The sequence below is a fragment of the Rosa chinensis genome, chromosome 2 (genome assembly GCF_002994745.2).
Source record: "Rosa chinensis cultivar Old Blush chromosome 2, RchiOBHm-V2, whole genome shotgun sequence".
In the NCBI taxonomy this organism is placed as follows: domain Eukaryota; kingdom Viridiplantae; phylum Streptophyta; class Magnoliopsida; order Rosales; family Rosaceae; genus Rosa; species Rosa chinensis.
Window position 1 is genome coordinate 2,114,295 of NC_037089.1, and position 23,040 is coordinate 2,137,334.

The window sequence follows — 23,040 nt, forward strand, 5'->3', positions numbered from 1 at the left end:
ATATATTAATTATTAAAGATGAAATCTTTCTGATTTTGATTGCTTTGACTCTTTTTGAGTATTAAAAGGACATGAGTTCTATTTATTTTTTCACTGCGTTGGGTTCATTACATTTATAATTGGGCCGAAAAACAGTCAAAAGAGAAACTTGTTGACCACGGTCCAAGCCCGATTGTGATTCAGTGGTGCGAGCATAAAATCCCGGTCATTCCAGAGTCCAGACCTCAAAATTGTCGTCTCTAATTCTCTCGACTCCATTACTCACAATGACTGAGCCGCGCAAAAGCAAGAGAAAATGGGATCAGTTTGTTCATGTTTCACACAAGGCTGTCCAGACCCAGATGGAAATCGACAACTTGGGTATTGTACTGTTTTATGTTCTGCTTCCCAAACACATTTCTTAGTGAGCATTCTGTTAAACTTTGTTTGTTTTTATTTCCTCTATCTCTACAAGGTTTGAACATGAAGGATACTACAGCGGAAAAGGTTAGTAAGTTTCAATTTTACAGTGAAAATAGGAAAGAATATATATATATATATATATATTTTTTTTTTTTTTGGTAAGCAAAGATTTATTTTATTTTATTTTTTTGAAAAAATTAGTATTTTGTATAAACGTTATAAAAGAAGTGGATTATGAAAGTCATGATAAAAATAAGGGTTTAAATGGGATGAGATTGTAGGTATTGGTAATTTGCTATAAAAATAAGTATACAATACCGGTCTTCTATTCAACCCAACAATTCCAGTTTACTAATTTTGGGAATTCCTTTGTGTTTGCAGGAAGATTTGAGAAAGATTCATGTGGGTTTGATTTTTGTCGTAACTTTTTCATGCATCTCCTTTTGGGTATAAAGTAGATGATCAAATTCATACTGTAGGCCAAGATTGTGGAGCAGGAAGAGATCTTTGTGAAGGAGAGAGCTAAATGGGAAGCTGAAAACAGGTGTCGATCGCTACAACAAGGTATGCAGGATCATTGAGTAGTCAGTCAGTGTTTCCGAATAGACTAATGTGCTGTAACATGTATGGTAGTATAATTCAAAGTAGGACTTAATACATTCATATTTTGCAGAATGAGTTTTTTATCAACAGATGTCGTTGGGAAGCAGAATATAAGAAACGACACTTTCAGAGTGTATATGAAGATGTAAGTTGGATTGTACGTGTCTCGTAATTCAAATGTCCCAGTTTTTTAATTAACTTGAATGTTTTGTTGATATGCCATCTGTTTATCGTGACTTTGCAGAGAAGGAAGGAAGGCTGTTAAAGATGTCCCTTGCTTTTGGGTTACAGCAATGTATGCTAACAAGATAATCCGTAAGGAGGTTGGCAATATTTAACCAAATCATGTACTTTGCTTTTGATTTTTAAGTTTTTAATTAATGGTGGACGTATGATCTAATAGATTGCAAAGCACGATGAAGATGCTCTCGAATTCCTGAAGGATATCAAGTCATGTAGGACGGATGATCTAACAGGATTCCAGCTGGAATTCATGTTTGATTCTTCCAATCCTTATTTCAAAAATGAGGTCCTCACCAAAAAGTATGAGCTGAAGGATGGCGGAGAGTACTGTACATTCTTGATGGCAATTGGGTAATTCAAGTTCCTGATGTTTTACTAATTTTTCCTATCAGTGTTTTGTTTTTTTCCTTATGGTTGGATTAACTTGTTGTAGGACTGAAATCAACTGGTATCCTGGCAAAACCTTGACAGAAAGTATTGAGAAAATGACCATTGGGTCTGAGGTTGTTCAAGTAGCCCAAAACATGTCAAAGTTTCTTCAACTTCTTTGCTGCGAAAACTCATCGGACTTCTCTTTGTTTGGATGAAGATGCTGTAAGTTGGATTCGTATATGGTACTTAGGTTGTTCAGTTTAGTTAATAATGATGTTAAGCTAGCTTTCCTAATATCTTTTAATGGATGCACTGTGTCAGGATAAACTCAAAGGCAATATTATTCCCCTGGATTATGCAATCGCGTATGTAAATGAATTCTTTTGGTTGGATGTGTAATCCCATCGTAAATTGAAAAAGCTCTTCAAATGCCTTTAAGTTATTCATGATGCATTGGAGTATGCATCTCTTTTTATTGTGTAGTGAATGACATGTTGCTGTTGTGATCTGTAGTGTCATACTTAGAGACGATATCATTCCACACGCAATATCGTGGAAGAAGCTGCTATGGATGAAGAAGATTAGACAAGAAAAAGTATACAATTTTATCTAATCTGTTGTCGTTCATTGTAGTTCTCATGTTGTTTGGATTTATATCGCAGACCATTGCTGATATGCTTTTTTGATGATTTCTCTAGGTTCTGCAGTTGTATAGGGTTCTAGAGGAGAGATAGAGATAGAGTCAAGCGCTTCATTATTGTGAATTCCTATTACCTATGTCTATTAGTACATTTTAGTTGATCTCACTTAATTTCCTATTAATCAATATCATATTTAGTTGTCTTCTGGAACGTATTTATGTTAATGTGCGACTCATTGAGCTGATGCTAGATTAACACCAGATATTTATGACTTGATCAAAGGGTTTTGGCTTAAAAGCATTTTATGTAACATAACCAGAACAGCAACATGTGCTGCTAGCTTTGTTTATGATCATTGGTGTGGCTTTATCATCACTTTATGTACTTTTCTGTATTACTGAAAATGACAAGTACATAAGTGCTAGAAGAATTCACAAATGTATCAACAAAGGGGCTTAAGAACCTCCCTTGCATGTAGCCTTATTATGTCCTGGCACCTTGCAGTTTGAGCAAAAGACTTCCTTCTTGCCACACCCTCTGTTTTCTTCTGTTTTTCTTTATCCTCGCTTTTGGCCTGGAGATGGAAGGAGGAAGTATACTGTATTCTTAGCTTCTGATCGCTATCCAAAGGCTTGAAAGGCACCGCCACAGGGGTTATGATTCCAAATAAGTTGTAAGAACGTTGTCAACTTTATTGTTCAAGAACAAAAATCACACATTCCTATCTGTGCAGTTGAAGACAGCAATAACATGGCAGCAAGGTAGCCCAGTTGATTTCCAATCCAAACTATACTCCCTATTGTTGAGATTCACAACATTAATGGAATCACTGTGAACCTCAAAAAGAGATGCGAATGTTGAAGCTTGTCAAGAAAAAAAAGTTAAAGCCGAAGCATGTATGAAGCTTATGAAGAAAAAAGAGAATGGAATGTGTTGAAGCTCACGAGGAATAACAAGAGTGTGTGACGGATGAAACATGCTTGAATCCTAGCCTGAAGGCTCTTTAAAACCAATATATATATATATATATATATATATAGCATCGTGTATCTTCTAATAATTAATTTGACACTTCCACAACACTTCAACTTCCAAATGTACCAATTAAACACGACAAACTTGCTTAACAAAACTTGTTCAAAACATAGCTCACCAAACGTTCAATTGCTATTTTCTGTTCTGCAGTTGCTTGTTCTTACAGAAAGGCATAAGCCCGCTTCTTTTGCTGATTTTTAGACTTATGATTTAGCTAAATATTTTGTTTCCTTACGCTCCTCGCAGATTTAGAAAGACGGAATTTGTTGGATGCACTGTGTCTGACTAATTCAAATGTATGATTAGCAAATATTTTGCAGCAAGGATGAAGGGTCTCAGAGATCGGCCGGATTTCGATCTTTCTCAATTGGTATCCAAGTCTGTGTGGTCTCAAATTTTATTTCTGGAGCTGTGGTGGTGTGTTTGGATTTCCATCTTTCTCAATTGGTATCCAAGTCATTATTTCTTGTACAACCATGAGTGAAAGAAGTCATCCTCAGTTTAGGATGAAAGTAGAACAAAAGTAAATACATGCTAGTGATCGACGACATACACGGCTGGCACAAGAACAAACTCAAATTAACACAAGGCATTCAGACATAATTTAATGGGTGGTCACAATTTAGAGACAGGACCTACACCAAGGAATTGACTGTCAAAAAAATTAATTGACATAATGCTGACAGCATTTTTACCTAAAAGAGAAGGATCGAAGCTATAAGTACTGTTTTAACGCTTGAGAGAAAACAAGCTAGGAAGCTTCATATTTCATCACCATCTTCTTCTTCCAGAGGATCTTCTCAGTGTCATCAGAAACTACTTGTTTTGGCCTCAAGTTATGACTTATGAAGAAGGAATAACTGGATAGTCCTTTCTGAGATCTGGTGAAAGTTCTTTAACTTCAAGCAAAACTCTGTTTGGACACCAGTGGACCTCATCTCATTCACATCAGGAATAACGATGGTACGTAGAATTTGCTCTTGCTGGGTTTTTTTCCATAATGAAGGTTCATGACATTTCTTTATCTTTTTTAAGAAAGAAAAACACAAATAATTTGGGTGTGGCCCATTTAAAGATCAAACGTGGTGTCGAGTGACAACTGCATGTGAGAGTTCCAGGACCATACTACAACCTCTCTATATTTTATTCTTTTCTCCAGGATGACCAAGAATTATTGACCTGAAACAAAAACAATTGGAAGACCAAGAATTAAATAGATTTTGTTGCACAAACATCGCTCCATTCTCTACTTGAACAATACAGTATGGGATTGAAATTTGAATTCGAAAATCATTAGAATTGTGTTTTTTAATTTTTAAACTAATTTAATGACTATAAACTTTAAGATATACTCCGAACACTATAAAACACATTATTTGACTAATTCTCTCACGGTTCTCATCAAACATTACTTAGTTCCCATGATTTGGTTATGCAACTATCACAACTTGTTCCTTTCTGCTCTCTTTATTTCTTCATCCTGTTCATGCTTCACATCAGCTCAGAAAAATATGCATTTTGTTGATTTATCCAAACCTTATTCGCATCTTCTTCTCATTACCAGGTCTTGCTTTCTATTGCACCACGCATCCTCCTAGCTTGAAGTAATAATCTTTATGTCTTATTCACTGTTGCACGTCAATTCTTACCTAGGTTTTTCTCTATCTGAAATTCGGAATCCACCCCCTTATTATTCAGTTTTCTGCTTTAAACCCCCTTTTTTTTTTTAATTAAAAGCAAACATTTGGGATTATCAATATCCACCACCAACTTGAGTTGAGGATCTAAATCGTTCTTTGGCTCTATCCAATGCCTTCTAGTGCAATTCAAGCAAGTTACGAGCTATAGATTATAGTCATCAAATGGAACATCACAAAGGCTAATATGCATGCATGTTTGAGTACACACTTTAAAGTATTAAAATCCTAACGTAACATACTAGATTAAGTGTGATGCGAAAATTAGCACACTTTAAAAGTTGAATCCTCCAATTCATAATGAAAAATTCGAACTCAAAACTTGTAGTCATAAGATCAATTAACAATATTATCAAAAAACTTATAAGCGAATATCTATAATTTAGTCCGATAACTTAAAATAAGGCTGCTGATAATGATTTATCATGCTTGGCTAATCTCATTTTACCGCTATGCGACTACATATGCAACTTGATTATGACCATGATGATGCAATTCCCCAAAACCCTTTCTTTTTCTTCCCTTGCATAAAAGGCCCCCCAACTCCAACCAACCAGTACCAAGTCTTCTGAAGCCAGAGAGGCGCCAACTAAATTCCAAACCCCAACCTAAGCAAATACCCAAAACGCAAAGCCCCTCATAGCAAAACTCCACCATAACAAGAATGATTTAAAATCACAAACACTATTACAAGTCACAAAACCTTGTCCAAGATTCGAATCTTCCTCTCCGAACATTCCAACCAAAAATTCGCATCAGCATCTGACGGCCAGAAAATTCTCAAAAAAACTGAGAAATTCCAAAGCATAATTCTAGCATCCAATCACCAATATAGTCCCTCCCAAATTTGCCAACTCAGTACTCCGTAAATTCTCCGCAGCCACCTAAAGAAAAAGTTCGTTGCGTAAAATACCTTTCGGCAACGAAAAACCGTTGCTAAATCTTTCCTCTGTTTCTCCGCCGGAGAAACCCCATTTCCGGTGGCGGGAAAGAAACTCCGGCTGTTATCCTCACCTGGGTGTTTCTTGAATTGCTTCCTCGTCGTCTGGCTGTGGTGGTTCAACGGTCACCGGCACATGATGATGTCCGTTGCGTCGCCGAGAAAGTCCATAACGGAGAAAGTGTTTGAGAGGGTGGGAGGGGTTTCTTACCTGAGCAGTTATCTCAAGAACAGCAACGGTCATAACCACCACCATCACAGAAAATTTGAGAGCGACGACGATGAGGGGACTATGGAGCTTGTGCAGATTGGTGCTGAGAGGACCAAGAACGTTTTGATTCTGATGAGTGATACCGGCGGCGGACACAGAGCTTCCGCGGAGGCGATCAAGGATGCGTTTCGTTTGGAGTTTGGAGACGAATACAGGGTATGATTCTATATTGGGTTTTGGATTTCACATCTGGGTTTTCATGGGGTTTCTTTGCTTTTGTCTCTTTCTTGAGGTTTTGGTGAATGATGTAATGGTTTTGGTTTCAAAGTTTTCAACTTTTTTGAGAGCTGAAATCTTGTAGCTTGACCTTTTTGTTTTGTGTTGAGGTAGTATTTGTCTTTTTTTCCTTTTCTTTTCTGTGATTTTGGTGAATGATACAGTGCTTTTGATTCAAAGCTTTGAACTTTCTATGGAGAATAGCTTTAAAGCTTGATTCTTTGTTCCTGAAGTTTTCTGGTTTTTTTTTTTTTTTTTTTTTTTTCTGTTTCTGTAATTTCCTTGTTTAATGAGTTGTTTATGTGATGCTTCAGGTATTTGTGAAGGATGTGTGGAAAGAGTACACAGGTTGGCCTTTAAATAATATGGAGAGGTCTTACAAGTTCATGGTGAAACATGTTCAGCTATGGAAGGTTGCATTTCACAGTACTTCTCCTAGATGGATCCACAGTGTCTATCTTGCTGCCATTGCAGCCTACTATGCCAAGTAAAATCTCTCACCTTCTTCCGCTTTTCACTTTCTATGTAACCTCAAACTCATAGATAATTCAGCAGTGATTGTTTATTGGATACTTCTGGTTTTGTCACAAATAGCCCATCAAAGTTGTAATCAACTAGAGTGTCACTTTACCACTTTGATTACTTATGCTTTAAGTTTCTATTTTTTTTCTTCCTTAAAATGATTCTTAATCATCAACTTGTTTCCTAATCAGTTGTGAGAGATTAAATATATTTCTGAACGTATATGGTTGTCGCTTTTGGAAAAGCCATGAATTATTGTTCTAGCTGGAGAACCTGATACCGGTTGACTTACATATTTTCAGAATAGTGAGTGGGATTTGTTAAGTATACTAATGGTGCTGTATTCTGATTGAAGGGAGGTCGAGGCTGGACTAATGGAGTACAAGCCAGACATCATAATTAGTGTTCATCCTTTGATGCAACATATTCCTCTTTGGGTTCTCAAATGGCAAGGACTTCAGAAGAAAGTGATTTTTGTGACGGTGATCACTGATCTCAACACTTGCCATCCTACGTGGTCAGTTTGATCAGAGTTTTTGTTTCATGTATATGCTAATTAGCCTTAGGCAACCGTACAGTATCTAACATTGTAAAATCATCATGCAGGTTTCATCCAGGGGTCAATAGGTGTTACTGCCCATCACAGGAGGTAGCTAAAAGGGCTTTAGTAGATGGCCTTGAAGAGTCCCAAATACGCGTTTTTGGCTTGCCCATCAGGCCCTCTTTTGCCCGAGCGGTTATCTCCAAGGTACATAGCTTCTGAGATTATGTTTGTATTATGGTTCAATGTGTTCGGTCACTTAAGTGACTGAGTTTTCTTATTTGTGCCTTTTACTAATTCTTGGTTCCACAGGATCAACTCAGAAAAGAACTCGAAATGGACCCTGAATTGCCTGCAGTATTGCTGATGGGAGGTGGTGAAGGAATGGGGCCTGTAAAGGAAACTGCGAGAGCTCTGGGAGAATCCCTCTTTGATAAAGAACTGGGAAAACCAATTGGGCAGCTGATCGTTATATGTGGCCGCAATAAAAACCTTGTCTCCACACTGGAATCTGATGAGTGGAATATCCCAGTCAAGGTAAATTGTCCTCGCTTTGCTTGTAGAGACCTGCTGTCTATAAAACTTTGATACACTTTCCGCATTGGGGAAAATATATTTACGTCTTTCGAATTTGCAGGTTAGAGGATTTGAGACACAAATGGAGAAATGGATGGGATCTTGTGACTGCATCATAACAAAGGTAAATTGAGATAAGTTTATCTGGTTCCAATCCAAAAATTCCCTAACAAATTTCATATCTTGTGACTAATGAGTTCATCTCATTCCAATCTTCTATAGGCTGGTCCAGGCACAATCGCGGAGGCATTGATCAGAGGGCTTCCTATTATTCTCAATGACTACATTCCTGGACAAGTTGGTGACATTTTCTCTTCTCTCGGATTTGTGTATTTTCTTAGACAATTTGATTAAGTGTAACCAGTACTAACTAATTGACAACCCCAGGAAAAGGGCAATGTGCCTTATGTGGTAGACAATGGTGCTGGTGTCTTCACCAGAAGCCCCAAAGAAACAGCCAGGATTGTGGCAGAATGGTTCAGCACCAAGCCGGATGAGCTCAAAAGGATGTCTGAGAATGCACTTAAACTAGCGCAACCGGAGGCTGTTTTCGACATTGTTAAGGACATTCACGACCTCGCCTGCCAACGTGGTCCTCTTGCAAACATCCCTTACATGCTGACGTCCTCATTTACAAGTATAATCTAATGATCGGTCATTTGCGTCTTCTTCTATTGATTATTGAAGTCTCCCCTGCTAGAATGCCATGTACAGGAAAACGCTAGCTGTCTAATATTATCATTCTTTGGCCTCAAAAGCCCCAAAATGGTTGTAATCTGTAAATTATCATAGACAAGCTCCGGTGTTCGGTAAGGTTCTGATTTTTTCTAGGGTTTTGGAAGATCATATATATAGAGAGAGGATGGTATTAAAGTGGTCACGTTGTAATTAATCTGCCCCATTATTGACTGCTTCAGATTAGGCTTTCACACTACATTTTGCTGATAATCAGAAAAGAGTACATATAGTGCCTTAGCTTGAAAGCAATCTATTCCCAGTAATTTAGATTTTTAACCATCGAGTACTCTTGGGTCATAAATTGGTTGAAACTTTCAAACCAAGGTATGGTGCTCTCTTAGCTCCTAAGTTTCGACAGAATTGTCAACAAAAAGCATTAAACCAGGTTGAGTGGTAGTTGAACACAAATGCTTTTAATAGAAGAACGTTAGATATTACCTCCAAGAGTGTCTCTAAGCTAGCTATTACTATTTCTATGTAGTCACTCTCTGAAGCCTTTAGTACACGGGTTGATGGGGCCAATATGAATTATGAAGTCAGGCTAACGACCCTCATTAGAAGAGTCCATGTAATGGAGGTTAAACACACTAAGATTTCACCTTATAATGATATTTTAAATTGGAACCGTCTTGGAACCGTCTTGGAACCTTGACTTAAGAAAAAGAATTTGTCCAAAATTGTGAAATATAACATACACTATTGGGTCAAAATTTCATGTTTTTATTTTCTCACCAAATTCTTCTCAATCCCAAACCATAATTTTTAGTTAATTTTATCATCGACATAAATTATTTTTTCAATGATTTTTCGAATTTTCAGGACTGTAAGGACAAAAGTTTCAGTGCCAATCTGATTAAGCCAAGTGTTTGGTGGTTTAGCAAATCCAATTGGTTTCAAGTGGTTCAATTGAAAGCAATGATTACTTCATAGTCAATTACATCATCATCTCACCTTTATTCAACTACATATCGAAACTTTGGTCCCCTCCTCCAACTTTTGGGACTGAAATTGACACAGTTTAATTTGTTTTAATCGTTGGATCTGCTATGAAGCTTTTGAGAAAGAAAGCATAGTAAAATAAGAACAGTACTTAAAACCAAACAGAACCAAATTATAAACAGAGCCATGAATAAGGAATTGGATTGAATTATATATATTTACAAAGGTAATTTCAGAAGCATACAAAACCAAAATAGGTTATCATACACATTATTATATGTCTTGGTGTTGAGCTTTGCTCATGAGCTTCATCAATCATCGTCCCCATAAGTGTAGTCTTCATGTGATATTGTAGAGCCTTCATCACTAGATTCACCATCACCGTTCTCATTTTTCTTCAAGATCAGTTGTTTCTCACACATAACAGTGTCCTGGAAATCCAAGCAATCATAAGCAATGAGAAGATCTGCCTTGTCATCCTCAGTCATAGTCGAAAACCCAATCGAACTACTAGTCCATGTCTTCAGCGCGCTTTGTGCCGAAGGCAAGACAAGCCTCTCGATCCCGGAGTCCCTAAGCCAGTTCTCAATCTCATTCATCAAAATCTTGCACATCCCTTGTCTCCGGTACTTAAATTTAGTTGCCATAAGTGGCAGTTCTGCCACCACACCATGAATCCTCACATTAGCGGCGGTGACCACCTTGTCTTGCTTCTCCAAAACGACTGTGTAAAACTCTCTTTCCCTATTGAAAATGATGTCCTCCGCTACATCTTTGTGGGTCAAAGGGTCCTTAGAAGGCTTAAAACACTGGTGCATGACTTTTAGGGCTTGGTTGAGCTTGAGGTTGTGATTATTGTTCTCTTTCAAGTCGGACTTGAGTAAAGTCCAAGAAAGATCGCTCCGGCCGTTCACCGGACTCGGACTTCCCAAAAGCCTGTCAATGCCGGAGAGAAAAAACCTTTCGTCGTTCATTACGTCCTCCATTGTTCTCATCTTTATCTTCCTTCTCTTTCTTGATGAACAAGTCTTCATGCAGAACAAAGGCGACGACGTCGTTGAGTCCACTTCCAGGCTTTGAGAAACTACGCTCTTGAAGGCTGTACGGAGCGAGTAGAAGACTTTTCCGGCCGGTGAGTAGTACCGGAGCTCCATGTAATTGTTGGACTTTCTTGCCCGCAAGAAAGTCCAGCCCGTCGCCAAAAGATGGTTTCTTGCATTTTCTCGAACAAGATCGGAATCTCTGGTCTTGCTGCCACGGCCGGTCTCGCTCGAGGCCCGAACCCTAATCGCTTCCGAGATCGGAAGTGAAGAACCCATAGACATGGACGAGTCAGACGACTCTCTCTCTCGCTTCGGCATTTTCTCAAGCTTGGAAAGATTGAACTGAGAGATTTTCTAGAGATGAGAGTGGAGTGGAGTGGAGTGGAGCTAGGTGGGTTACTATTTTATAGGTTCGGTGATTTTCGGGTCGAGAAGGCCAGGGTTTTGGTTTTCCTTATGAACTAGGGATTGGATTAGGAAATAGTAATTGGGGGTTTTTCCTTATTACGAAGGGAATTAGAAACTCATGCTTTTCCAACTAAAGAAAGGATTAGGTTTTCCTTATCAAAGAGGGATTAAGTAGTATCAGGCCCATTTGGTTTTCGTTTTTAACAAATTCCCTTTTAACTTTTTCTAAATTTAATTAGAATTTTAAATTTTTCTAAATTTCGTTCTTAAATAAAGAATTTAAAAAATAAAAAATAAAGAATTGGGTATCTTTGTTTTGCAAGGAGTAATGACGTCATTTTTCTCATAGACTATATTTTGCCTATATAGTGAACAAAGTTTTTGAGTTAATGCAAATGCAGCATTTTGATTAATCAATAATGTAGATTTAGATTTATAGTCTTTGTCTCTCTTTTTGGTTTATATATGTTTTCGAAATAAATGTTCATTGCATTAGATGACCAGCCAATAAGCCAAAGTCTAACATACACTTAAAGACAGAAAAATGGCGGGGAAACAACCACGCTCATATCTAAGTAATGTAAACTCATTACAAGTTAATTTGAGCCCGCTTGTAAAGCAGACCCATGAACTAAGAACAACTTCGTGTCTTCTAGGGCAAAATTATTGATTAGTCTCTTCATTAGCCAGGCGCGCAATTGCGATACCAACAGAGAGCCACTTCCTAGCAAACAAATAGGAGCAATTCCTTATCCATAAGCCGCTTGAAAAAAGGCCAATCTTATTCTAGATAATTTACCAACTCCCACAGAAGTCATTATCCGTAAACGATTGGTCCTGGACCAGATATCAGCCCAACTGCCCAAGAAAGTCCACCGCTTTGGCCAAGCCCACCCTCACCCTTAAGTGATAAATGAGGGTGGCAAGGCACCCTCCTTCAAGGCCCACAAAATAGAGCCCAGTAGTTGAAGTTGGAGCCCAAAGGCCCAACCCCAAACCCAACCAAAGTCAGCAGAAGCCCTAAGATCCCTCTGCCATGCCCTCGCCGCCGCAATCCAACTTTCAGGCGGGCGACCCTTCCAGCCGGCCATCAGATGCAAACCAGTCAACCCGAAGATTCGGCCGGAGTACCAATCCGGTGTGAAACAACCTACCAAGTTGGCCTCCCTCTGCCTCCCTGGACAGCCTCCGATTCAACACGCTCTGCCCAGAAAACCCACCACCTCCAATCTGCCGAAACCAGCCACCCACCTGTTGGACCGACAAAGATCAGAGAAAAACGTCGCCGACATCGCGAAAACTAGAACAAACACGGTCAGAGAGGCCTCCAATTCAGAAACCTCTACCCGCAAAACCACGATCGACGATGAGGATCCGCTCCGCGCCGCCGCCGTACCATTCCACGGAAGTCGCCTTGCCTGAAGAACGCCGCCGCCAGTTGAAACCTAGGTTTCGAGTTCCAAAGTCACTCCAAGAAGCTCGGAGACGCTTTCTAGTTTTTAGCTGAAGAGTTTAATTGGGTGAACCTGTTGGTAATCATGCAAGAATTTCACAGCCCACTCAGCAGCATTTGTTTTATATATGTTATTTTGCGCTAGAGTGTTATTTAGAAACTTCAATATCGAGATAAGCTATTGTTTTGCCTCTTTCCACATGTTTTCAACTTTTATTATATATCAGAATTCAACATTTAACTATAACTAAGAGTGTTTCTATTCATAACTCAATGTTTGATATCTAGATAAGACATGGCCCAAAAGTGAAAACTAGCGCAAGCAAAACAAGATGGACCATCCAAAGAAACAAACTCATGTTCAAAACAAAGCGATCATTTCCACCACCTCCCAACAGCGATCGGAGGTTAAATTCATATTTTAGTTATGGTTGTTTTTGAGTTCAAACCTCCATGACAAGATCAACATATGTTTTGTTTCACCATGAAACAGACCCGAGAGCATAATACATTGAGCAGTACCACCAAAAGTGGAGAGCAAGCGAGCACCATGGAAAACGAAGATCAAAGACCAAACTAAATTTCACAAAGGTGCCCGTGGTAGGCCTAGTAGGGTCTCAAAGCTCAACAATTTAACCCAAAATCAAGAGTACGTATATACCCTTTTCGCATGAAAGAAAGTAAAAACCGAATAAAATTTCTTCAAAGTAAAAAAGAAAATTTACTCCTTTTCTTTTCCATTTTCTGTTTTGAAAAAAAAAAAAAAATCTTCTTTTTTGTTTTATTTGGTCTCCCTGCTTCTAAATCCAAGAAAGCTAACTTTGAACAGTCCTCCTCATCACTTCTGGTCTCTCAGTAAAACGAAATCGCAGCCGTTGGTTCTCATCTCCCCACATCCATGACCCTTATGCTCTTCAAGCATAGGGTTGCCACCACCACCACCACCACCACCACCAATCTCACCCCACTCTCCACCACCACCACGACGATCGCCGTCCATGTCGTCGATGACCAAGATCAACGGCCACGCTCTGCCCCAGCCCTGCTCCCACCTCGCCGCCTTCCGATCCAAAAACGGCTCCAAACCCTTCCGCGCCTTACAGGACTGCCTCCGCGTCAAGCCCCCCGGCGGCCGCGCCTCGATCCGCCGCGATCCCCACGAGCTCCCCCGATGCGCCGCCTGCGGCGAGTCAGCTCACTCGCGGCTCTACGCCTGCGTCACCTGCGCCGCGGTTCACTGCCACGCTCCCTCCGGCGGACTCTCCCACGCGGCGGCTCACGCCGAGTCGCTGCCTCCGGGGCACGAGATCGCCGTCGACGTCGACCGGGCCGAGCTCTTCTGCTGCGCGTGCAGGGATCAAGTCTACGACCGCGACTTCGACGCCGCCGTGGTCCTGGCTCAGACGGCCTCGCCTACCACCGCCTCCTCCGCGATCCAGCAGTACGCGCCGGAGAATCTCCGGAAACGGCGTCGGATCGATTACAAGCCGTGGTCGCCGGATTTGAGTGAGCAGGTGATCGTCGGAAAAAACTCGAGCCTCCTACACGGCCGGACTCCCTCCGCTTTGCCTTGGGGACTGCGCGGGCTCAACAATTTGGGGAACACGTGCTTCATGAACTCGGTTCTTCAGGCATTGCTCCACACGCCGCCGCTGCGGAACTACTTCCTCAGCGATCGGCACAACCGCTACTTTTGCCAGAAGAAGAGCAATGCCGATAAGAAAAGCGCGGGTAATAGTGGCGGGAACACGGCGGCCGGGTCTGTGTGCTTGGCCTGTGACATGGACGCCACGTTTTCGGCGGTTTTCTCAGGCGATCGGAAGCCTTATAGTCCAGCCAAGTTCTTGTACAGGTTTGTGAAAGCTCTACAAATCTGAAATGTGGATTTACAGGACAATGTGGGTAGCCTTATATGGAATGTATGCTGTGTAGGTTTTTTTTATTTTTTATTATTCACATTGTAATTTATTTTTTGGGTAAATTTGTTTGGTTTGGATTATTTTACTGACCTAGTTTTGTTGTTTTTACTGTAGTTGGTGGCAATACGCTGCAAATTTGGCGAGCTATGAGCAGCAGGATGCGCATGAATTCTTCATCTCAATGCTGGATGGGATTCATGAGAAGGTGGAAAAGGAGGGGAGGAAACCCGGGAGCCAAGGTTAACTCTTTCTCAATCCGAACCTCTTAATAGGCTTCTTCTTGTGATTAATCTGCATGCTGCTTCAGGCGGGATGGGGTACAACTAGCAAAGATCAAACTTTGGTGTTCGTTGTGATTATGAATCATGTGGATTATTGATTTTGATTGTATCGATGTATTTTTGTAACGTGTGTGGTTAACTAATTTTGAGGTGACATGTCTAGTTAACTAGAGGACTTTGAGCTAGGGGACATGTCGCTCTTCTCTGCTCGTTTCTGTACAGTTCAGTTTTAAGTAGATGTTTGGTCACTACTGAAAAGGACTCCATTGTTGATTCTGAATTAGTAGGTGCCGTGTGTCTCTCTCCTAGACAGCTTTTCTAGTTGAACCGGCGTTAGATCCTGTTCATATAATGTTTCTGAGATAGGTGTTATCTCACTAGTTGAATAGTATAGCTCATATTTTGGGTCTTAAATGTTTTTTGAGATGGTTTTACAATTTCAAAAAAAATAGTAAACGCAGTTCGTTACAAGTTTACAAACAATTTTTAGTTGGTTGTAAAAGTTCTAACTTCCCTTTTCAGCTAGCTTTGGAAATGGTGTATCCAAGTTAAGAGTATAGGTAGCAGTTTTCGCTGGAACGTTTAGATGGCTTAAGATCATTTCCTGCTCTCTTATCAGAGAAAAGGTTGATGGACTTCTAGAACATAAAGCACACAAAACTTGGAGTCATTTGCAATATTGAAAGAAATTAACTCTAGAGTTCTCTGTGACCAATTGTCACCCCAAGTTTGTGAATATTTATTATTTCTTTTTAGTTAGGATGACTCAGAATACTGTTGAAGATTAAAGGTGGCTTTGACATCTAAATGCAGGGTGAGTCTAGGTTCCTTGCTTTTGCCCTAGGAGTTGACAAGTGCTCACAGTTTAGGGTTAATATTCACCCTCTGCCTGCTGGCTTGATGGCGTTATCCGCTTCACTCCAGTAAGTGTACCTTCACTTAGCTGTCTTGGGTTTGTCTAGGGGATTCTCATCTTTCACAATTCTCACTAAAACTCAACCTTTTGCCAGGTTTAGGGTCTAATTACAACGAGGATTTGAAAACCCAGAGAATTGGAGGATTCCATTAGGTTGATAAACGGCGTAGATTTTCTCGCCAGCACCTGTTGGTAGTTGGGTTATTCACGTTCTTGCTTCAGAAATATCTTTTGTCCATCATGTTTACTCGTCTCATGTTAAGAGTGCTATTCTTCTTAAATAAAGCAAAGTTTACATCCTATTCTGATAAATCTTCATTATTTTTGTAGTGCAGGCACTGGAGATTGTTGTGTGGCTCATAGAGTTTTTTCTGGCATCTTGCGATCTGATGTTATGTGTATGGCTTGTGGTTTTACGTCTACAACATATGATCCATGCGTAGACATCTCACTGGATTTGGAACCAGGTTCTGCAAAGACGATGTCCACAAAGTCGAATCATTCTTGCAATGGCAATGCAGATTGCATGAATTCTGGCCAAAACTGTGGCACATCTACCCTTGTGGGATGCCTGGACCGTTTTACAAGACCTGAGAGATTGGGCTCTGACCAGAAATTTTTTTGCCAGCAGTGTCAGGTGAGACAAGAGTCTCTCAAGCAAATGTCCATTAGGAAGCTTCCTTTAGTTTCTTGCTTCCATATCAAACGATTTGAGCATTCTTCAATACGAAAGATGTCAAGGAAGGTGGATCGTTATCTGCAGTTTCCATTTTCGTTGGACATGGCACCATATCTTTCGTCTTCCATCTTAAGGAATCGATTTGGGAATAGGATTCTTCCTTTTGATGGGGATGAGCCAGAAGCTCCAAATGAGTTATGCTCAGAATTTGAGTTGTTTGCTGTCGTAACTCACACAGGCAAGCTGGATGCTGGCCATTACGTGACTTACTTGCGATTAAGTAATCATTGGTACAAGTGTGATGATGCTTGGATCACACAAGTTAACGAGGACATTGTGAGGGCTGCACAAGGCTACATGATGTTTTATGTACAGAAAATGCTATTTTACAAAGCAAGTGAGAAACAGGGTTCTGCATAATATGCTGAGCAGGAAAGAGTGATGATTAGAAAGACAAAAAAAATGACTTCCTGCCGGTTTTGTTCACTGTTAAACAATATGTTATCGAGTTGCTCATCTTGGCAGCTCCTTGCTCGTCGCGCCCTGAGGAGATCTTTGAGGCTTTAGAGTGGTTATTTATGATTCTCAGATGGAGCAAAGTGAGCCTGAATTTTTGGGGCAGCGTTGCATTTGGGAAATAATTAAATTCAAAATTGTATTGGTTCCATGAAATTGATCTGATATGAATTTTTTTTTTTTTACCTACCTATTCAACTATTTATAATAGATCATTTTTAGAATCGTCTTTACAGCCTAATGTGTATCCTAATGCCGCCAAATGGAGTATAAGAAAATGAATGCTTCATTCGCAAGTTCTATTTTGCATCAGTGTCTTATTTCAATCATATTATCATTCCATTCATATACAGAAACAATACAAGGGAACTAAACAAACAAATGAAAGAACTGAATCTTAATCTCGAGTGCTGAGCTTCACTCAATTGCACCTCAAAAACTGAATCTGCTTTGTCGATAAATTAAATTGGAGATCGCAGTACATGGCTGCAGCCTTCTTCTTCTTCATCACCAACATCAACTCCACCTTTCCTGTCAGCTTGGCCGTGCTCGTCAGAGATAAAACTCCAGTGTTCAGATCATTGGCTAGATTGGAATTTTTCAACCCCTTGGAATTCAAACTCACCGCGACGTCAAATTTTTTGGTGGAACGCATTCCGGCCTTGCCTTTAGGAACACTAAGTTGTGCCACAGTGTCACCGTTGTACTCAAACGTGACTTTACTTGCATCAAACTTGTACGGACCCCAATTTGTGTTCTTGACTCGGATTTGGGTGGTGAAGTTTATGTCAAATGATGGTGTTGCAGGGACAGCCGTGATGTTTTGGACATTGATCTTGCCCAACCTCACTTTTGGTGTCTTCACTCGCATCACCGTGAGTGCGAAAACAGTGACGACTATGATCTGCACCACAACAAAGACAGTGACATATATGGCCACTTTGATTCTCTTCTTGCGTTTGAGCTCAGCCTGGGATTGCATAGTGGCAGCTTCATGGTCGCTTCTGAGGTTTGCATTAGCGGGTGACAAAGGGTTTGCTTGACTATACTGATCAGCCATTCTTCTTAAATTTTCGGAAGGTTTAAGATCAGAATGTTTCCTTTTTCTGGTTTCTTTGAATTAGGAAGACGAGAGTATTTATAGTGTTTGTGCATTCTGACCAAATGGATTGGAAAAAAAGAACAAGTCCTTGTTAACTTGTTAATTCCTGGAAAAAGCCAAGAGGGTAATGGTGGTTTGAGTCGTTGTTTTTTGGTGGAGATTCAAGTTGACTTTCTTGAATTCCAGATTGGTTGCTTGTGAGTTCTGATATGAGATTAAGTGTCACTATTAGGGGTAGCTAATGATGCCATTTTATTTATAATTTTGTCCTAATTGGCCCTTAAGAACTATGTGAGGGTGGTTGTTAATCATCTGTCCCAGTCAATTTGCTACTACTCCATAATAGTCAACGGAGAAGAATATTGAAGAGTTGGGCTTGAGCCAGCAGACCATATTGGGCGCGGGTGTGCGACCGTGAGAGTAATTGTTCTTAAGTTTCGATTTACAAACTACCAAAAAATATACTCTTAGATTTTCAGCCAAAGATCTACGCTTTCCAATCATACTAGAAGCACGCCAATCCAATGCCATATCTTGCATACCAAGGATGTCCCATCTTTGCGGCGTGTTTTGGTTTTTGGTTTAGATTGGAAGTTCGCCGGATTGGCCGGCAGTGCCAATCCGGCGACTTCTTCTCCATTGGATGTTGTTAGGTTTTACACATGTGGTTAGGTTGGGCCGGCCCTTGTTGATCTTTTGTTTCATTTTTTAAAATTTATTTTTATTTTTTATTATTATTATTTTATCATGTTTGCACGAGTTTTTAGAGTCATCTTGTTGTAAACTTGTAATTGAGTTATGTTTTTTTTTTCTTTGCTGAAATGACAATTTTTTTTTTATCGGGGTTGAGGTAGCAACTAGGAAGCCACATTAATTACGGTAGCGAGTTAGTAACACACTCATTTAGTTAGTATTGAGATTGAGATCTACGAGGGTAACCCAGCAATCCTCCACCGCAGGCACACACGAACCCGAAAACCGCTCAAACTTGCTAGCCACAAACTTGTGGGAGTTGGAACTCGAACATTAGACATTGAGGTTCTATGCTAGGCTACTTGACTAACCTTACCACACCAAGTAGTTGGCAAAATATGTTTTGACAATAAAAATATATTTTGAGCAACTATTGAATTGTTAGAAGTCTGATAATCTACTTGACTAGCCTTTTACAAAGCCGTAGCAGGAGGCTACAAACATCCCCGCTTTAGTGTTGAGCAAATATTGACCCAAAACATATAGGTAATTGGATTTTGTAATTTTTTCATGATGCGCGAGTTTCTACATGAATTGTAACTCTCAATAATCTCTTCCTTCAATACTATTTGATGCAATGGGGGATTCAGAATTTAAAATTGGGGTGTGCTTGATTTTTTTATTTTTTATTTTTTATTTTTTCACTAAAGTGATAGAAAAATTTAACGCAATGTCAATATTTAACTAAAATACATTTAAGACTAGAAGTGTATGGCACCGGCCCATGTTATTCTATATATTTGTTCAAAATCGGAAAGCAAAACGACCACAAGTTGGCTTTGCTATGGGAGTCTCAACACCCACATCGGGAATCTGTTCTGCCTCAGTGTTTTACTCATTTGGTCCAAGTTCATACTCAATGCTAGCACTACTATTCCTACTACTTCTAATTAAATTCTCCACTTCTATGTCAGTCGTTGTTAAATGGATATCGTTCTCTTGATGAGTAGACTGACCAGTTGCTGAATTGTAAAGCATGAATGTGAGTTCCACCGCCGCAGAAACCTTAATCCATGAAGTCATTGAAGAAATTGGAATTAACCAATTTACAACAAATATTTAGTTTTTTTTTTTTATAAAGAAATGAATGTGAAATTTTATTCACATAAGATACACTCTACATAGGATGTAAAGAGTCAAAATAACAATCCATAACCTAATACGAAAATAAAAAAATAAAAGCGTACTCACTATTAACAAATTGATGCCTGGAAATTTTCACGAATATTAATTAAAAATTCTTTTCAAACCTATACACTATTTTCTTCCGTGACGAGAAATTTGTATCCCACAAATGTAAATACATCAAAATAAATTAAAGGGTTAATGCTCATACACCCCAAACCCGGGAAAATACTTCTCATACACCCCAGTGTATTATTTTTGTTCCCTCTTACACAACATTTTCTCACTTTCCTTCCTACCTACCCATCTTTTCAAAATCCCTACCATTAGTACCCTTTATTCCTTTCTCTAGCAATTTTCGTTGACGTGTCTGTCAGAGTCTGCATCTGCATTTGTCTCTTTCAATAGTTTGCTTTCTATTTTTAACGGTTTTAGAAACGTGGTGGGCCCATCAGAGTTTATATTTGAATATATATATGAAATTGACAATCATCCTCTAAATTCGAAAGGTAAACAGTACAATTTACTATTCATAATTTCGATTGTAGACAGACTTGAGTTGATTGCCATCTGCAAAATTACTACTAAAGAACTGCAAAAAGAGAGAAAAAAATTGAGAAAATTGAGAGCCTATAGAGATCATCTGAGTAGAGAATCTCCCAATTACTGGGATATTATTTATAGACTACAGACTAGAATCTATAGAATAGAAGAGGAAATAGATAATCTCTTGGATGTTCTGGAAGAGGAACAAAAACCTCTTGATTATTTGAGCATTGGTTAGATCCGCACATCACTGGTATCAGAGCTTGTAAAATATCTCAAAGGAGACCCCCTCCTTAATGGGGACAATGTCAGAATTGTTATTAGAGAAAATAAATTCTCTACTGAAATCTTCTGATGAGAAATATCAGAAGCTGTTACTAGAAGTATCTAGATGTCAAGATCATCTAGAAAAACTACCTGCTATAATCCACCAATTGGAAAGATTGGAAAACAAACTGGATTATATCAAGGAACTTCCAAAAAAGGAAGAAGAAAAGCTGACGAGTGTCAGTAGAAAAATCAATGAACAGCAAAAAACGCTGGAAAAAATACTGAAGGACAAGAAAGTGCCTACAGTAAAAAAGAAGACTAATGGGTTCAAACCATTAGAGAAACCAGACTCAAATCGTGTTCCAAACATGATTTTTCTGGAACCATCTACTAGTCAGACTAGTATCCGGTATGAAAACCCGGAAAAAGGAGAAATGAAGATGTTAAGCATCTTTGGAAAAAAGAAAGGAGTACAACTCCTGAATTCTGAAGAATTTGAATACAATGAAATCGAGCATGAGGTAAAAAACGCCTCAATTCCAAAGCTAGATTTCAAACAGATCTACAGAAGGGGAACATTTGACCTGATGGACAGCCATCACTTCAAAGTACTTGAATTCACAACCCCCTCAACATCTGGAGAGACAGATCTCTTGATGATCACTCCAGCTGAAGTTGCCAGAGCACAGGCAAAGAAGTACCAATTTATGCACATTGGAGCAGTCCAAGTCGGCATAAAGCTTTTGGCAAGAGAAGGCATCAACAGTTCAGTCCTATGTGTCCTGCAAGACAACAGACTGACAGACTTCCAAGCTAGTCTGTTGGGAACTCTAGAAGCAGCACTGTGCAACCAAGTAGCATATTTCAACTGCTTCCCCAACTTCACCACCAGCTTGAAGGATGCAGCCCACTGTCTCCGACTGAGAGTCAAGACAGATGGCATATCAATGAAAGAAGATATGCAAGAATTGGCAATAGTATACAGAGTGTACTATACACTGATGAGCACCACAGTAGAACCAAAGACACGGATCTCCAACATCCCTGGTCTCACTACTGGATTCCTCACCAGCCAGAAGAACCATTCACAGCAGATTCACAAAGTTGCTTGGAATGAAGTAACTTTTCCTATTGAATGGAAATTATCCGGTCCAAAGCTACCAGCAGAAAGTGCAAAAGCAAAGATCTACGAGAGTAGAAGAACTGGAGAAATCAGCCTCAACTTCGACAACCACAGAAAAAGTGATGTCGATCTTGAGAAGCTCAGGATAAACAACAACCTTCTGAGAAGAAGTTACAGCACCAGAGAAGCCGGTGTCAGTGGTACAAAACCCACTGTTAAAGAGCCAATATCAGAAGAAGATCTGGAAGCTGATCTAAACAGACCAGTCCACGTGTTCAGAGCTGAGAAGCTCTATGATCTTTACAAAGAAGCTGAGAATTGTGAAAGTCCTGAACGATTAGAAAAACTAATCGAAGAGATGAAAGAGTTCAAATTCAGAAAGACAAGAAAAGTCTTTCCTTACCAAGATCTTGAAATGGAAGATGGAGAGAGCTCCAGAACTTTCATAAAAAAAGAAACAAGGGAAACAAAACTCCCATTTCAGAAAGCCCCCACGGGTAAAAAAGGGGAAAGAAATTCCCAAAGATTCGTCCCCGAGGACAATCTGCCAAGAGTGCCAATCACGAACTACGACATTTGGTTGAATCTAGACAAGAGTCTAGACAAAAGAAAAACCATTGACCAATGGGTAGATAGCCTGATGATGGCCTCTACACTTACCCTTGGCAAATTTGAAGCACCAGATTTGCAGGTGTACTATGAAACTACTCTCACTGGAGTGGCAAAAAAGTACTACCTATCCTTCAAAGAAACCGCCAGAGGAAGAGACTGGCTTGAAGAGATCAAAAATTCAAAGTCTCCGTATGATTTTGCAGTACCCCTGTACGATCAGTTCTGTGGAGATCTCTCAAATCTGAGTGAGAAAGCCAAAGAAACGGCAAAGTCGAATATCTATGCGCTAAAGATCTGCGACATGAGATACTTCGAAGAATACCTGAATGAATTTCAGGAATATTACTGTACAATTGGTAAACTAGAGAATACTGATCTAGTTAATCTGTTGCACAGAAAGCTCCCTGAACCATGGAAAACAGCTGTGAGAGAAAGCATAGCTGAGAAGCCAATTGAAAGATTTTCAGTTGGAGGAATTGCCGACAGAATCCGGCAACTACTGAAGGAGCAATGCAAAGCCAATCTTAGAGCTAAGATGGCCAAGAAGCAACTCAAAGG

At 39.7% G+C, this 23,040-nt stretch overlaps 4 protein-coding genes across 9 annotated transcripts; 3 read left to right on the forward strand and 1 right to left on the reverse strand.

Moving 5' to 3' along the window:
* The first annotated feature begins 243 nt into the window (after positions 1–243).
* On the forward strand, positions 244–2,710 carry LOC112190344 (nucleosome assembly protein 1;3). Of its 6 annotated transcripts, XR_005807593.1 has the most exons (10): positions 244–486; positions 784–804; positions 882–966; positions 1,076–1,150; positions 1,250–1,328; positions 1,409–1,599; positions 1,682–1,842; positions 1,942–1,985; positions 2,134–2,215; positions 2,319–2,705. XR_005807593.1 is itself a non-coding variant. In XM_024329780.2 (8 exons), the coding sequence occupies exons 4-7, from the start codon at positions 1,077–1,079 to the stop codon at positions 1,833–1,835; spliced, it is 498 nt and encodes a 165-aa protein (XP_024185548.1). In that variant the 5' UTR covers positions 244–486; positions 784–804; positions 882–966; position 1,076; the 3' UTR covers positions 1,836–1,842; positions 1,942–2,710. The 6 variants fall into 6 exon arrangements, 3 of the variants coding, with proteins under 3 accessions (XP_024185548.1, XP_040371567.1, XP_040371568.1); XR_005807592.1 differs by having other exon boundaries at positions 2,134–2,706; XR_002932363.2 differs by having other exon boundaries at positions 261–360; positions 455–486; positions 1,942–2,708.
* Positions 2,711–5,581: 2,871 nt separating this feature from the next.
* Positions 5,582–8,991, forward strand: LOC112188707 (monogalactosyldiacylglycerol synthase 2, chloroplastic). The gene is made up of 8 exons (XM_024327881.2): positions 5,582–6,360; positions 6,735–6,907; positions 7,298–7,459; positions 7,549–7,690; positions 7,796–8,020; positions 8,121–8,183; positions 8,282–8,356; positions 8,447–8,991. The coding sequence occupies exons 1-8, from the start codon at positions 6,070–6,072 to the stop codon at positions 8,705–8,707; spliced, it is 1,392 nt and encodes a 463-aa protein (XP_024183649.1). The 5' UTR covers positions 5,582–6,069; the 3' UTR covers positions 8,708–8,991.
* Positions 8,992–13,462: 4,471 nt separating this feature from the next.
* LOC112187391 (ubiquitin C-terminal hydrolase 22) lies at positions 13,463–16,889 on the forward strand. The gene is made up of 3 exons (XM_024326154.2): positions 13,463–14,492; positions 14,674–14,798; positions 16,092–16,889. The coding sequence occupies exons 1-3, from the start codon at positions 13,639–13,641 to the stop codon at positions 16,853–16,855; spliced, it is 1,743 nt and encodes a 580-aa protein (XP_024181922.1). The 5' UTR covers positions 13,463–13,638; the 3' UTR covers positions 16,856–16,889.
* A 483-nt stretch (positions 16,890–17,372) lies between these two features.
* LOC112189238 lies at positions 17,373–18,011 on the reverse strand. Its single transcript, XM_024328535.1, has one exon. It carries the CDS (start codon positions 18,009–18,011, stop codon positions 17,373–17,375), a length of 639 nt encoding a protein of 212 aa, XP_024184303.1.
* Between the last annotated feature and the right edge of the window lie 5,029 nt (positions 18,012–23,040).

Excerpts from the sequence above, each read along its gene's own strand:
- LOC112190344 (XM_040515633.1), top strand. The coding sequence starts at position 1,077 with ATGAGTTTTTTATCAACAGATGTCGTTGGGAAGCAGAATATAAGAAAC. Across the intron at positions 1,329-1,408 it reads ACAAGATAATCCGTAAGGAG|ATTGCAAAGCACGATGAAGA; the intron begins GTTGGCAATATT and ends ATGATCTAATAG. Across the intron at positions 1,600-1,681 it reads ACATTCTTGATGGCAATTGG|GACTGAAATCAACTGGTATC; the intron begins GTAATTCAAGTT and ends AACTTGTTGTAG.
- LOC112188707 (XM_024327881.2), top strand. The coding sequence starts at position 6,070 with ATGATGATGTCCGTTGCGTCGCCGAGAAAGTCCATAACGGAGAAAGTG. Across the intron at positions 7,691-7,795 it reads CCCGAGCGGTTATCTCCAAG|GATCAACTCAGAAAAGAACT; the intron begins GTACATAGCTTC and ends TTGGTTCCACAG. Across the intron at positions 8,021-8,120 it reads AGTGGAATATCCCAGTCAAG|GTTAGAGGATTTGAGACACA; the intron begins GTAAATTGTCCT and ends TCGAATTTGCAG.
- LOC112187391 (XM_024326154.2), top strand. The coding sequence starts at position 13,639 with ATGTCGTCGATGACCAAGATCAACGGCCACGCTCTGCCCCAGCCCTGC. Across the intron at positions 14,493-14,673 it reads CCAGCCAAGTTCTTGTACAG|TTGGTGGCAATACGCTGCAA; the intron begins GTTTGTGAAAGC and ends TTTTTACTGTAG. Across the intron at positions 14,799-16,091 it reads GAGGAAACCCGGGAGCCAAG|GCACTGGAGATTGTTGTGTG; the intron begins GTTAACTCTTTC and ends TTTGTAGTGCAG.
- LOC112189238 (XM_024328535.1), bottom strand. The coding sequence starts at position 18,011 with ATGGCTGATCAGTATAGTCAAGCAAACCCTTTGTCACCCGCTAATGCA.